The 15166-nt window shown below is 40.3% G+C and overlaps 1 protein-coding gene across 2 annotated transcripts in view; it reads right to left on the reverse strand.

Moving 5' to 3' along the window:
* Positions 1-15166, reverse strand: part of DNAH3 (dynein axonemal heavy chain 3) — a 254086-nt gene that overhangs the window by 213270 nt on the left and 25650 nt on the right. For both annotated transcript variants that reach the window (XM_070779177.1, XM_070779176.1), the window contains 6 exons: positions 14448-14573; positions 12879-13074; positions 10328-10507; positions 6103-6239; positions 3168-3273; positions 2842-3020 (listed from right to left, as the gene is read on the reverse strand). In XM_070779177.1, coding sequence (XP_070635278.1) covers positions 2842-3020; positions 3168-3273; positions 6103-6239; positions 10328-10507; positions 12879-13074; positions 14448-14573 — 924 coding nt within the window. The remainder of the gene's footprint in view (positions 1-2841; positions 3021-3167; positions 3274-6102; positions 6240-10327; positions 10508-12878; positions 13075-14447; positions 14574-15166) is intronic.

The raw sequence follows: 15166 nt of genomic DNA on the forward strand, positions 1-15166 counted from the left end.
TGGCATAAGGGAGACCAATATATTTTGCATCAATCTATGGCCTCTCTACTTTGTTGTCACTTTTTGGACAGATTTTCCACCCTGAGGGGAACATACATTCAGACTTCTACTCAGGGCCATGGAATTTCTGATCAATATTTCAAGTCATTGTTTTAGCAACTTTAGACCAATGCACCTATAGTGGAAATGGATGGCGTGCCCACTTTATTACCAATGCACTGCAAGGTGCCTCCTGCCTTTATGGCCAGAGCATCCCTTTCCAGGGCACACCTATCACTGGAAACAGGAAGTTACTTCACTCAGCAATCACAGGACAAAAAAGTAGCAAGGCTGGGATGTGGGTTCAGAAGATTCAAACTCACCTAATTGGGCAAGTGAGTTCCACCCCCCCGACTCCCCACCCCCAGGCCTCTTCTCCATTCAGTAGGGTGTTTTATATCTGTTTTACCTACCTCATTGGATGGCTGAGAAGAACAAATGAGTCAGAGTCACTATTTTCAAGGTAGAAAGAAACTTCAGAACTCAATCACTGACCAGGAGTTTCTGTTGCTGGGCTCTTAGAAATCCCCAGGTTTGTAATGGGACCTTTACTTTCATTTATATGAAAAAGACCAAAGGAAATTATACATTTATTTTGATGGGGAAGAAAGCATGGACCAACCAAGGCACCATGTTGCTTGATTTGACAGGAAGTGAAAGTGAAAGTCAGTCAGTCATGTCCAACTCTTTGCAACTCCATGGACTATATAGTCTAAGGAATTCTCCAGGCCAGAATACTGGAGTGGGTAGCCTTTCCCTCCTCCAGGGGATCTTCCCAACCCAGGGATCAAACCCAGGTCTTCCGCATTGCAGGCAGGATTCTTTACCAGTTGAGCCACTGGGGAAGCCCTGATTTGACAGGAACAAATACTTAAGGGAAAAAAAAAAAAACACAACAACAACTACCTTATGCTCAAACTTTCCAAAAGCAAGTGTCCTAGTAGTTCGAAGGCTGAAAACGTTTTACTGTCCTAGTCCCAAATATTTGTTCTATAGGAAAAGGAATTGAAGATCCAAGAGGTGAAGCCAGAGAACACAAACAAGTAAATGGAAGGCCCTGGATTCAAAGTCAAGACTTCTGGCTCCCCAAACAGGAATCCTACCATTTCATTACTCAGTCAGAAAGTTGAATGCAGTGGTGGAGAGTGTGGATTTGGAGTCAAAATGAACTAGGTTAAGCCCTGGATGTGCCATTTGAGGATCTCTTGGAGGCTCGGTTTCTTTATCAACATAAAGGAGAGAATAATGAACAACTTCTTAGGGTTGGTGTAAAGACTGATTAGATATTGAATGTTCTGAACACCTACACAGTGCCTGGACTACAATGTGTGCTGGAAAAATGGTAACTATTATCATCATTAATTTGCTGATGAGTTTCTGATATGTAGTTTATAAATCTTAAAAGTGCCATAAAATGCTAAATTTATACTTATCTACAAACAAATGAATGATATATAAAATAATATTAATAATGATTATTAGTGTTAAATCATTTTAGTCTATCATTTAAAGCTGTCTGAGAAAAAGAGCTAAAAATAAGACACATTTTGTAACATTCAAATAGAAGCTGCGGCTGCTAAGTCACTTCAGTCGTGTACGACTCTGTGCGACCCCAGAGATGGCAGCCCACCAGGCTCCCCTGTCCCTGGGATTCTCCAGGCAAGAACACTGGAGTGGGCTGCCATTTCCTTCTCCAATGCAGGAAAGTGAAAAGTGAAAGTGAAGTCGCTCAGTCGTGTCTGACTCTTAGCGACCCCATGGACTGCAGCCCACCAGGCTCCTCCGTCCATGGGGTTTTCCAGGCAAGGGTGCTGAAGTGGAAAGCAGAGTAGCAGAAATTTACTGTCCCAGCATCTTAGCATCATTTCCTTTTCTAGTAACCACAGCCTACATCTTTTCGGGGTACCTTCTCTTTCCTTTTCTTGATTCTCATGGTTTAGGTAAGGCTGACATTCACTCCAGAGATGAGAATAGTACCCAGATCTAAACCATCCTCTTGACTATGGTGTTTGCCTTGGTGTTGTCCAAACAATCCAAGTCAGGCCAGTGCTACACCTGCCCAGTGGCACAGCATTGGAAAAAAAGGGAAATCTTTTTTCCCCTGTGAATGAGAACCTGGGAGGATTAAGTCTGGAGCTGCTGGGGCCCACAAACTGGAGAGAACCTGTCCGAGAATGAAGCTGACACAGCAGACAGCAAGCAGAGGGAGGGAGACTACATTCTAATTTGTAGTATTGAGGGCCTGAGGCTAGCCAGCTCCTAAACTTTTCAACATGCAGACTCCAAATTTCTTTTTTACATTAGCCAGTCCCACCTCCTACCCCTTACAACCAAAAATGTATTGACTAACATATGGTCATCAGTAAAATTAAGGCATGATATAGAGTTTAAGATTGAATAACAGTATCCCCACACCCAGACAGTAGAAGTCTGCATAGAAGAGATTCTGAGGGCTGACTGTAAGCATGCTGTATCTTCGAATGTGTGACAGGTGGCCAGTGAGAGGGCCTGTGAGCTCAGACTGCCAGGTGATATCTCTCTGAAGTTGTCTGCAAGAAAGCAAAGGCTGAAGGATCAGAGATTAACTGCCTCAGGATTCTTTCCATCTTCATACTCTAGTAGTTTTCTCCTTATTGTTTATCATCTCGCCTGAACCTAGAGTCCCTGCAACCCTCACTTTGGGGGCAGAAACAAGTTGAATTGGAAGTTCAGCCTGGTCATTGCTGGAAGGTGCAATCCCCTTTTTCATTCTCCCGTTTGTGCCAATTATCACTGCTATTTCCCTGCATGCAACAGTAATACCTGGTGTTGGTGTCCCGGTTTACATCCACTTGGAATTGAATCAAACGGTCTTTAAGATTTTGGGCTCGTTCACAGAGATCATAATTTAGGGTCATGGTGTCAAGGCAGAACATGGCCAAAGGCACAGTTATGTGCATGGATGCAATTTCATTTCTCCGCTTTTTAATGCTATTGATCCTCTGTAGAAAAGAGCAGATTCAGTAGTTTAATTTGTCCTTAGCCTCTATGCATTTGCCCCTAGCCTCATCCCCAGCCAATACAGTGCTATTGGACTGTCTGTAACATGTAACCAAGATATAAAAAAAATGTCAAGTGGCATCTCCTACCATCACAAAATCCTCGATTTCATGATTTTCTTTCAGGAATTCACTGATGTTTTGTTCTGCCGTGTTATCCAATAAGTCATCATACTTTTTGTATACATTTAAGTATCTTCCATATTGAAGAGCAGAAAATCAAAGATACAAATACAGGTCACCAAATCAGATTAGTCAGAGTGGCAAACAAAGAGATAATATAAAAACTAGTCCAAACTATACAACATGGCAAAAGGCACAGTGAACTGGGAATTCAGAACTTTGCCTTCAAATTCCAAATTTTGCCACTTCTGAGCTACATGAACTTAGACAAAATATTTCTATTTTTCAAAGGTCAGTGTCCTTAATTTTAAGTGGAAACAACACCTCATTGGACTGTTGTAAAGCTATAATATAAAGCAATTAATGCTATGCCTAACATACAGTAAATGTGCAATAACAATACTTCCTATTCCTCCTTCTAGTTCTAAAATTCTGTGTCTATATTTTAAGATGAATATTTGGGAACTAATGAACCTGAAGTCTATTGAATAGAATTCAGTTTCTCTCTGTCTGTTGTCAGATGTAAAAATGGCTGGACAGATTTTCCCGAAATTGGAGGATGTTTTGTGACACGCAGTAGGCAGAATTAACTTTGCAGAGCCCAGTGGTATACTTCCAAGAGTTGGCCAACACTTTAGAGACTGAAACTAAGATACAGAGAAGCTTCTGGAACTGTCAGTCCAGAAAAACAAACTATATGTATAAGAATAAACAGGGTAAACAGAGGTTTCTAATAGAAGATCCTAGGTTGAATTCATGAGGGCAGAGCTTCCAAATCTGAGGCCATGATTTTCAGAATAGACAAGCAGCTGTTCTCAAATGGAGGTGATTTTGTCCCCAGGGGGCATTTGGCCATGTCTGAATACATCTTTGGTTGTCAAAAGTAGGGAGGGTCCTACTAACAGGAAGAAGCCAGGGATGTTGCTAAACACCCTATCATATAAAGGACAGCCTCTCGTAATACAGAATTTTTTGGTCTAGTCTTTTTTGCTTCCCTTCCTTTTGTTCTCTTCTCTTGTGATTTGATGACTATCTTTAGGGTTGTGTTTGGATTGCATTTTCTTTTCTGTGTGCCTATCTATTGTAGATTTTTGATTTACAGTTTCCATGAGGTTTTGACATAGCAGCCAACACATATATACACACACACAAACTCACACAAGGCTGTTTTAAGTTGCTGATATCTTAATTTCAAATGCATTTCCAATATCTTGCAGTTGAACTCTCCTCTTTTCATGATTGCTGATTTTGATATATTTGTGTGTGGATGATTTTCTTTCTTTACTGTATGTTTGCCTTTACTGGTGAGATTTCCCTTTTGTAATTTTCTTTTTTCTATTTGTGGGCTTTTTGTTTTTGCCTAGAGAAGTTCCTTTAGAATTTGTTGTAAAGCTGATTAGGCAGTGTTGAATTCTCTTAGCTTTTGATTGTCTATAACGCTTTTGAGGGATTGGGGGCAGGAGGAGAAGGGGACAACAGAGGATGAGATGGTTGGATGGCATCACTGACTCGATGGACATGAGTTTGAGTAAACTCCCGGAGTTGGTGATGGACAGGGAGGCCTGGTGTGCTGTGATTCATGGGGTTGCAAAGAGTTAGACACGACTGAGTGACAGAACTGAACTGAAAGCTTTTGATTTCTCTGTCAAGTTTGAATGAGAGCCTTGCTGCATTGAGTATTCTTGGTTGTAGGTTTTTCCTTTTTATCACTTTAAATATACTGTGTCACTCCTTTCTTGTCTGCGGAGTTTCTGCTGAAAAATCAACTGATAACCATATGGGGTTCCCTTGTATATTATTTGTTGCTTTTCCCTTGCTGCTTTTAATATATTCTATGTCCTTAATTTTTGTCAGTGTGATTAATATGTGTCTCAGCATGTTCCTTCTTGGGCTTATCCTGTATGGGACTCTCTGCACTTCCTGGACTTGAGTGTTTCCTTTTCATGTTAGGGAAGTTATTGGCTATTATCTCTTCAAGTACCTTCCTATGTCCATTTTTCTCTCTCTTCTCCTTCCTGGACCACTGTAATGTGAATGTTGGTGTGTTTAATTTTATGCCAGAGGTCTTTAAGGCAGTCCTTACTTCTTTTCATTCTTTTTCCTTTATTCTGTTCTGTGGCAGTGATTTCCACCAATCAATCTGTTTTCCAGCTCACTTACTCATTCTTCTGCCTCATTTACTCTGCTATTGATTCCTTCTAGGGATTTTTCATTTCAGTTACTGTATTTTTCATCTCTGTTTACTTGTTCTTTAAATCTTCTAGCTCTTTGCTAAACATTTCTTTTATCTTCTCAGTCTGTATATCCATTCTGTTTCTGAGATCTTGGATCATCTTCACTATCATTATTCTGAATTCTTTTTCTGGAAGATTGTCTATCTCTACCTCACTGAGTTGTTCTTCTGGGGTTTACCTTCTTTCTTTATCTAGAACATACGCCATATAGAACATATGCCATCTCATTTTGTCAGACTTTCTGTGTTTGTGGTCTCTGTTCTGGAGGCTGCAGGACTATAGTTCTTCTTGCTTCTGGTGTCTGTCACCTGGTGAATGAGGTTGGTCCAGGGGTTTTTCAAGGCTTCCTGGTAGGACTGGTGCCTGACCACTGGTTAAAATTCAGGAATTTCTAAATTCCAGAATCTATCTGGTGCCAAGGCTTTCAGATAATAGGGGTAAACCTCTAATTTGAATTCTGGCTCTCCTATCTATTTGCTGTATAACATTGGGAAAGTTATGGTTTCTTCATCTGCAAATGGGGATAAATAGTAATCCCTATGTAAGTAAGTATTGGCTACTTATTATGTATTGTTTCAGGTCTGTGGGAATAGGGATTATTTATTTGATGATAGGTAGGAACTCTAAACCAATGCCAAAATGGCTAAGTTACAACTAAACCAACTTACTTGCAGGGACCAACTTGATTTTTCTGAAATACCTCGAAAGTTTGATCCACAAAGTCAGAAACCAGTTTTTCATCAGCATTAACAGTTCCAAGTATCAGATTATATCCTTTCAACTCTGGGAACAGGATAGATTCCACCTAAAGAGTAGAAACCACTTTTAAATGTCATAAGACATCCACAAGACACAAGGAGGAAGATGGCATCAAACTAAAATCTCTAGCAATGTACTCATTTCCAGGGATATCAGCTGCATTTCAATTCTATTTTCCCTCAGATGATGCTGGAATCACTCCATTATTCCCTTTAATTTTATTCTCCCTCTTCTTCCTCTTACTGGATTACTCATGTTTCAAATCCCTACTCTTTAAACTTTCATTTCCTTTAAGTGTCCCCCTGGGCCCCCAGTGGATGTTAGGTTTCCCTGCTTAAAGCTCACACTCTAAATTTATCCCTCTTGAACTCATCATAATTGTAATTAGATGAATGTGTAATGAGCTGTTCTAGGTTTGTTCTGGCATACTGATGACATAAAGGCCTGGATCCTATCTGACTTCTTCACTATGGTGAGAGGCCTAATGAGCATGGCACATAGTAAGTGCTCAATAAACATTGTGTGACTAAATAAATATTACAGTGGTACTCCTTCCCCTACCAAACACTTTTCCTCTCTAATGATAAGCTACTAGAAGCATGCTTTCCAATTCAAACTCTTCTACTAGCTGACTATGTGACCTTAGGTAAGCTACTTTCTGTGGACTTTCATTTTCTCACCTGAAGAAAGGGAGAAAGATACTAGATTCTTCTCTCAGTTAAGGGGGAAAAGCTATGTCTTTATGATCTGAGGCACAAAATAAATTTTTCCTGAGAATTCAACTTTCTAACTTCTTAATGGCACATGTGTACTTCTAAGAATGTTCTCAGTTGCATGGCTCATGTAGGCTACAAGTCCTTGTTGGGGGTCCACTGCTTTCCACTGCCCTCTCTGCTAAGAAGGATTTTAGTGATCTGTCTCAGAAAAGATTCTTCTGAATGCTTTACTGAGTTACATGGGGTATATGCAGTTGATGAGAATGCATCAATTTAGAAAGTGGCAAAAGCAAGTGCAACTGAACTTTCTCTTCCCTCTTTGGACAACCCAAAGGTTTTAAAACCAGTGAAGGAGCAACTTCTCTGCTGTAGCCATACTATAGACAGTGTTTGAAAGCAAAGATATGAATGAAATGGTTTAGGGCAGCATGACTGGAGTATTCAGGCAACGCAATAAATAGATCAGAGGTGAGCAGGATAAAAAGACTGCCTCTTGGGGGAAGTCTTCAATTGAAAAATGACTTTAAATGTGGCTGATTTTCACTAGGGAGAACAATATGGAGGTTCCTTAAACACTAAAAATTGAGTTGCCTTATGATCTAGAAATCTTACTCATAAGAGATATATCCAGGGAAAAGTCTAATTCAAAAGGATCCATGCACCGTGATGACCACAGCAACACTACTTATAATAGCCAAGATATGGGAGCAACATAAATGTCCACTGACAGATATGGCACACATACATATATATACACACTCAGTCACAATAAAGAAGGAAATAATGCCATTTGCAGCAACATGAATGGATCTAGACATTATCATACTAAGTATTAATAAGTCAGAAAGAGAAAGACAAATGCCATATAATATCACTTATGTGTAGAGTCTAAAATATGACATAAATGAACTTATTTACAAAACAGACTGACTGACATAGAAAATAAATTTATGGTTACCAAAGGGGAAAGGAGAGGGAGGGATAAATTTGAAATTTGGGATTAACAGATATACACTCAGTTCAGTTCAGTAGCTCAGTTGGTCCAACTCTTTGCGACCCCATGAATCGCAGCACGCCAGGCCACCCTGTCCATCACCAACTCCCAGAGTTCACCCAAACCCATGTGCATCGAGTTGGTGATGTGATCCAGCCATCTCATCCTCCGCCATCCCCTTGTCCTCCTGCCCCCAATCCCTCCCAGCATCAGGGTCTTTTCCAATGATATACACTACTGTATATAAAATAGATAAACAACAAAGAGCCACAGTTTAGCACAGGAAACTATATTCAATATCTTGTAATATCTTATAATGAAAAAGAATCTGAAAAAGCATATGCATATAAGTTGGACACAACTTAGCAACTGAACAACAATAATATATGTATATGTATAACTGAATCATTTTACTGTAAACGTGAAATGTTGTAAATCAACTATACTTTAATTAAAAAAACACACCTTTAAAAAAGTGGCTGACTCTCTTACACCCTGCAGAGCAGTCTGTAAAACTGAGCCAAGAACAACAGTACTCTTTCCAGATAATCATTGTTACTATCTGCTTATATCCCTGGCTCTCTGATCCCAGACTTCTTGGTTTTGTCATCACCTTCAGTATTTTCTCTTGTATATTTCTCCAACTTTGGCATTTCTCTGGCACTTTGAGTTAGAAAATTCTTCCATGAGGAGAGACTGACCCAAGCAATCTTATTTCACAATTGTGAAAGTAAGGCATCAACTGCTAATGCTGTTTTAAATTCTAATTATTGCAATTTTATAAAATCCTCCCTTTATCTCATCCAGCTTCCTTTTATTTATCTCTTTTCATTTCAGTCAGTGTTACAGATTCATATTTTTCTCAACTTTTGGCTACAACAAATATTTTCTGATATTTACTTTTGTTTCTTTAGTAACTTTCTCACAAATACACTTTTCTTTCGCACCTTGAGTACAGTTTTCAAACATCTCATGCTGATACTTTTTTCTAACTTTTAAAATTCATGTTTATATATAAGGCAGGACTGAGAGGAGATAGGGTACTGTCCACCTGTTGCTGTTCTCAGGTATTCTTCTTAGATATTCAATCTGAAGGGTTATTCTTTTAAAATGTCAGTAGCCAGATCAGAGACAATACAGTATGAGGGGTTCAGGGAGGAAGACTGTGCCCTGGGCATCTTTAGACAGAGAACTCAGATCCTGCACTGCTTTTTCTTAGTCTAGAAGAGTCATCAGCATTTACTTGGGTCTGGCTTTCAAACCTGGTACAAACTGTGACCTATGACTGTGTCTTCTTGGCATTACAATTCACTAAATCTACTACCAGCTCCTGCTGGGCTGTCTTGCAGCAGCAGCCACATAAGCCCTGGGCTCTCCCAACACAGCTGCTTGTAAACATTGCTCATCAACAGCAGTGAAGGGGAACTTGAGTGGTGTGTACTTTATCTGTCTCCAAGCCCCACACTTATCCTTCCAAATTACAGGATCTTCTCTTTCATTTCCTTCCTAGGGATATTGATTGTAGGAGAGCTGCCCACGCTTCTTCCCTCTCTGCACATCCAGTTTTCCTGTTAGTCTGACTCGGCTGGGTTAAAAGCCTCAATTTAGAGTTCTCTGGTGAAACCAACTGGAACATGCAGCTTCACATGCTTTCCTAAAAACTCCAACTCTAATCATGAGATCTTAGAACCCTCTAAGTACAGGGCTGCAAAGAGAAGCGTGCTTAAGGGTACCTGAGCATCATACATGGGGAGGGAGGGGGAGTGGGAGGCGGAGGTGAGGTGGGTAGAAACATCTCACAAGCCCCTTCCCTACGTGGGGCTGGAGACTGGCCTCTCGCTACATCAACCACCTAGAAGGAGACATAAGATGGAATGCAAAAGAGTCACACTCATGTGGGTGATCCTGCCCAGTTCTAAAAGTCTGATAATAACTGAGATCTGATTAATAAAGTCACCCTGGAAAGGAAACTTGGAAAAAGGTTTCCTTTTCTAAGTTCCCTAGGCCAGGAAGGGAAGGTTTAATCTCTCCCCTAGAAGTTAAACAAACTAATAAACAAATAAACATATGGAGCTTTAAGAACTAAATGAGATACATAGTCTTATGAAAATTCTTGGCAAAGTGCAGAGCAACTGATCCATCATGAATTATTAATCCAAGATGGATATGGCTTGGGACACATCTGCCCTTTTGAGGTTGGCATAATGCACGTAACTCTGCTTGCTCACAAAGTAGATCTCAGTGTATTTGTTAATGGGATGCATGGAAATTTTTTTAAGGCCCCAATTCTCTTTCGGGGAGTCAAGAGGGTGTACTCAGGCTATATCTCCCATAGTAAAGCCCTACTTTGCACAAGCAGCCATTTAAACATAACTTTTATTCAATATGTGAATACAAATAAAAACAAATAATTCAGTACTATACCTTGGGAATCCCTTTAGAGTTCTTAATAATTTCCAAGAAAGAGTTACGTATTAATTCCCAGCAGTCATCAAAAGATGGATTAAAGACAATAATTGGCTCATTGACTTCAAGCTTAATCATAATCAGCTGAGGTATAAAGAACTCCATTTCTTGGTAGGGCTCCTCAAAATCATTTCCATCCTTCAGGATACATAAGATATGGTGATTATTACAAAATGGAACCTTTTAGAATCAAAGGAGTGACTTGTACCTGTTCATAGTGCTACATGGGTACCAGAAAAGGAAATGTAAGGTACCATGCACTGTTTCTATTTAAAATAAGGGTTAAGTCTGGCTTAGCCCACCTGAGTTCACCCTCTCCCCCTTCTTCAAAGTATGTTTACATTGCTTGGAAATTATTTTATCAATATTTCCAAATCCTCCCCATCTGTTAAAATTCTGACCAAAATCTCCTCCTTTGGGAAGCCTCCCTGTTCCCCATGAAGAAATAATCTTCTACCTCTGAACTTCCTTATTTCCACTGCGTGTGGTATTTTATCTTTCTCTCATGAGATTTACATGCACAGGATCTGTGTCTGAACCATCTATGTCCTCCAAAATATACAAGGTAGCATTTAGTACATCATAAAAGCAGGTGGCACAAGGGGTAAAGAACCCGCCTATCAATGCAGGAGACATAACAGACACAGGTTTGACCCCTGGGTCGGAAAGATCCCCTGGAGGAGGAAATGGCAACCCATTCCAGTATTCTTGCCTGGAGAATCCCATGGACAGGGGAGCCTGGCAGGCTACAGTCCACAGGGTCACAAAGAGTTGAACACAACTGAAGTGACTTAGCACACATGTACAAGGGCTCAATAAAAATTTGTTGACTGAATCCAAAAGTATAAGAGTTTATCTGTACATCCCACATGGAGTTGCTGTTTAGCATATAATATATTTTAGACATTCAAAATGTCAACCTTTTTGCAGTAGAAATACTGATATGGAACTTTAGTGAAGTGAAAGTCACTCAGTAGTGTCCAACTCTTTGTGATTCCATGGACGATACAGTTCATGGAATTCTCCAGGTCAGAATACTGGAGTGGGTAGTCTATCCTTTCTTCAGGGGATCTTCCTGACCTAGGAATCGAACCGGGGTCTCCTGCATTGTAGGCAGATTCTTTACCAGCTGAGCTACCAGGGAAGCTGTAGCTCAGTTGGTAAAGAACTGATGTGGAGACATTTCTAATTCCTAACACTGGCTAGTAACACAAGATACCTTTCATAAAAGGCATGAAAGTGAAAGTGAAGTTGCTGTCGTGTCCGACTCTTTGTGACTCCATGAATTGTAGCCCACCAGGCTCCTCCATCCATGGGATCTTCCAGGCAAGAGTACTGGAGTGGGTTGCCATTTCCGTCTCCAGGGGATCTTCCCAACCCAGGGATCAAACCTGGGTCTCCTGCATTGCAGGCAGATGCTTTACTGTCTGAGCTACCAGGGAAGCAAGTGCCTAATAAAATTGGCATGAGGCAGTTGTAAAGTATTTGCTCAAATAATTGATTCTAAAGATTCAATTTAGAATCTAGAAATTCTAGATTTGTCTAAGGATTATTGATAAGCATTAGGTGAATGTCTACTATGTATCAAATACCCACACATTTTTTTCTTTAAGATATATTCAATTTTTAATTTTCCCTTTGTTTGAAATTTTAGAATGAAACTTGGTTGAGTTTGAGTCTCTTCTGCTTAGCCAAATAGATGATCACAATGATATGTATAGATTAGTCCACTGTAGAATGCTAACGGTGCAGTCTAAATTTGACAGCACTGGTTCTGTATTTTTTGAATAACAGGTCAACTGTTCATTTTTACTTTATTTGGCAAAATCCTTAGAACTTAACCTTTTCTAACCAGACAATTTTAAATTTTATCACTCTTTTTAAATTAAAATGGCACACAGTATAAAATACAAAAAAAATCTTCCTTGATTTCCCATGTTATCTAAATTTAAGGGAGTCTATGATGCTTTGAAAACCATCACAGTGTTTTAGTTTTTATCTTAGTGCTTTAGTTTTTATCTAGACTTCACTTAAGTAGTGTCATGAAAGTAGTTATTAATTAGGTCAATGAAGTCTCTTGTTTTTAGAGGCACCCATTCCAAAACCAAAGAATAAAAGCCCATATCTGCAATGAACATGCACAACACTTCCTAAATAGCAAGCCAAAAGACTGATAACAAACCCTTTTTAATCCCTTTTTTTTTTTAAACAGAGAGGATGAAAAAGTGACCACTCCTCTACAGTAGGAGGTAGACATTCCATTTTATTCACTCTTTCTTTAAAGTAATTTCTCTAGTTCTGTAGATTTTTACTATACAGAAGTAGGTAATTATCTTGGGAAAACTTGCCATGTATTTAAATAAATCATTTTTATAAACTAATAATCACCACATATGTGTTCAAGTCAAGAATTTTACTTTTTGGCCTGGCTTACAGCTGAGGACCTTACATGATTAAATACTGAGTCTTGATTCTACTCCAAAGAGTCTACTGCTGATCCCCTACATACCTTGTGTATCATGAAGAAGGAAACGAGGTCCTTAAGAGAGTTAATGACCAACTCCCTGAGCTGGAGGGACATGAAAGATGCAACGGAAGCAAAATATTCTTCAATGTTACGAGAGGAGTCATAGTCACTCTTGGGAGCAAAATGGATCCACTGCTCCTTCCGGGAGACAAATAGCTGGGCACAGGTGGGGATCCATCTGTAAAGAAAGCAGGGCATCTGACTGAGAATCCCAAGTTCCAAGATGTCCTCTCAGCCACTCCCAACTCTCCACCACAAGGTAGATGGCTCCTTTCCCACGAAGCAGCTCCGCAAGTTGGTACTCTCATATCTCTGGCCACTTCACCTGCCATCACCCCTTTCTGGGGAAGAAAGTAACAAGATTTGGATTGAGAGACTGTTTTCCCATTTAGCAATACCCAAATGGACAATCCTGCTGAAAGATGAAGGTGTCTATAGTTTATTATATTCAGAGATTGGGGTAAAAGGGCATAAGGAACTGAAATGTTCTGTCCAATTTCTCTCCCTGGCAGGTGTCTGTTTTCTGACTGAAACTTTACAGGGGAAAGGAAAGAGGAGAAAAGGAAGAAAACTTGGGAGGAGAAACTCCAGTGTGGTGGTGGCTGCTCAGAAGCTGAGAGCAGAAATAAGAAAACCGAAAGAAGAAATGGATGCCTCATTTTTCCTTTCATCCTATTCCCCCAATTTCTAATTCCCAACAGAAACTACTGGCATTTGCATCTTATCAAGTCCTTTTTCTGATGGCTAGAAAAGTATTTCTCTAAGAATCAGGGAAGTACTGGTAATAGTCATAGTTGCAGAGGTCATAATTACATTTAAGAGCTACTATATGCCAGCTATTACATAAATATTTTCTCTGCTAACAAAAATGGCTTAGTACATATCACCATCATTTCACATAAGGGAATTTCTCTAGCTCTGGACACAGTCCTGTACGCATTTGCAAAGGAAAAAAGAATTAAGTGACTAAAAACTCCCATCCCTGGAAATTTACAGGTGTCTATCTGGGCCACCTGAATACAAGTCATTCAAATGCATTATCCTTCCCTGGTGGCTCAGATGGTAAAGAATCTGCCTGCAATGCAGGAGACCCAGGTTCGATCCCTGGATTGGGAAGATCTCCTGGAGAAGGAAATGGCAACCCACTCCAGTATTCTTGCCTGGAAAATCACATGGACAGAGAAGCCTGGCGGGCTACAGTACACAGGGTCGCAAAAAGTTGGACACGACTGAACGACTACCACTGTGTGTAACCCAGCAAGGCCTAAAGGATTTCAGAGGGAGGGAATGGAAGTGCTCAACAAGCAATAGTAAGGATGAAGCTTCAAAAGGGCAAAGGAAGACTAGGAGTGAGGGTCAAAGAGCAGTGTATGTGAGGAGGCACAGAGGCTCTCCGGGATGGAAACGTGGAAGGATGAGGATAGAGGACGGTGTCAGAGAGAAGTCAGCAAAATCTGTGCACCCCCCAGGCTGGAGACCAGCTTTCACTTCAGAGAACTTTTGATTTTTATGACACTGTGACACAGCGCCATTCTGAGGCCAGATACTGACTTGTTGAGAAGAATTTGGCGTGCTTCCATGCAGTGTTTCTGAATGACATCCTGATATTCATGAGGCTGCAGAGGTAATTTTCCCGCCAGTAATTCTGCTGTTCGAACAAACCTGAGGTCTCTAAATCTGCCAAAAGAGAGGGAAAAACATCCTAAGCCAAGAAGACGCTTAAAAAAAAACTTTGTATGATGGATTCGGAGGAAATATACTTTCATTTTTCAATGAGAGGAGATTTAAACAGTTTAAAACTAATTATATCTGAAAAATCTGAGAGTCAGAGGAGGGAGTAGATAGTCCACAAGAACTCTTGCCAGGAGTGGGGAAACTCAGGAGCTATTACTGAGCCTTCCTATGTATCCTTCTCTGGGTAACCCGTGGGGAGTGGGATTTTGACACTGACTTGGCATTTGGCTGACTGGGAACTAGGATATGACAAGTCAAAGGTCTTTCCAATACAGGGTAAGACAGGTGAAGACACAAGAGGACAAGGCAAGCAAAGCATCACCTTCATGATCAAGTGGGTTCTACGCAGTCCTCAATGTGGCCCCTTGGTGAGCTACTCAAGACAAACTGGAGGACCACTTTGATCTGGATCCCAAAACCCTATAGACTGCAAGCCTCTGACAGCTCGTAGGCTCACCAAGATACCCACAGCATTCCTGGGAGATTGCCTTACACAGTGCAGGAACTCAGTAAATATTTGTTAAATGAACACTTGG

Source organism: Bos indicus, chromosome 25, assembly GCF_029378745.1.
Source record: "Bos indicus isolate NIAB-ARS_2022 breed Sahiwal x Tharparkar chromosome 25, NIAB-ARS_B.indTharparkar_mat_pri_1.0, whole genome shotgun sequence".
NCBI classification, from domain to species: Eukaryota; Metazoa; Chordata; class Mammalia; order Artiodactyla; family Bovidae; genus Bos; species Bos indicus.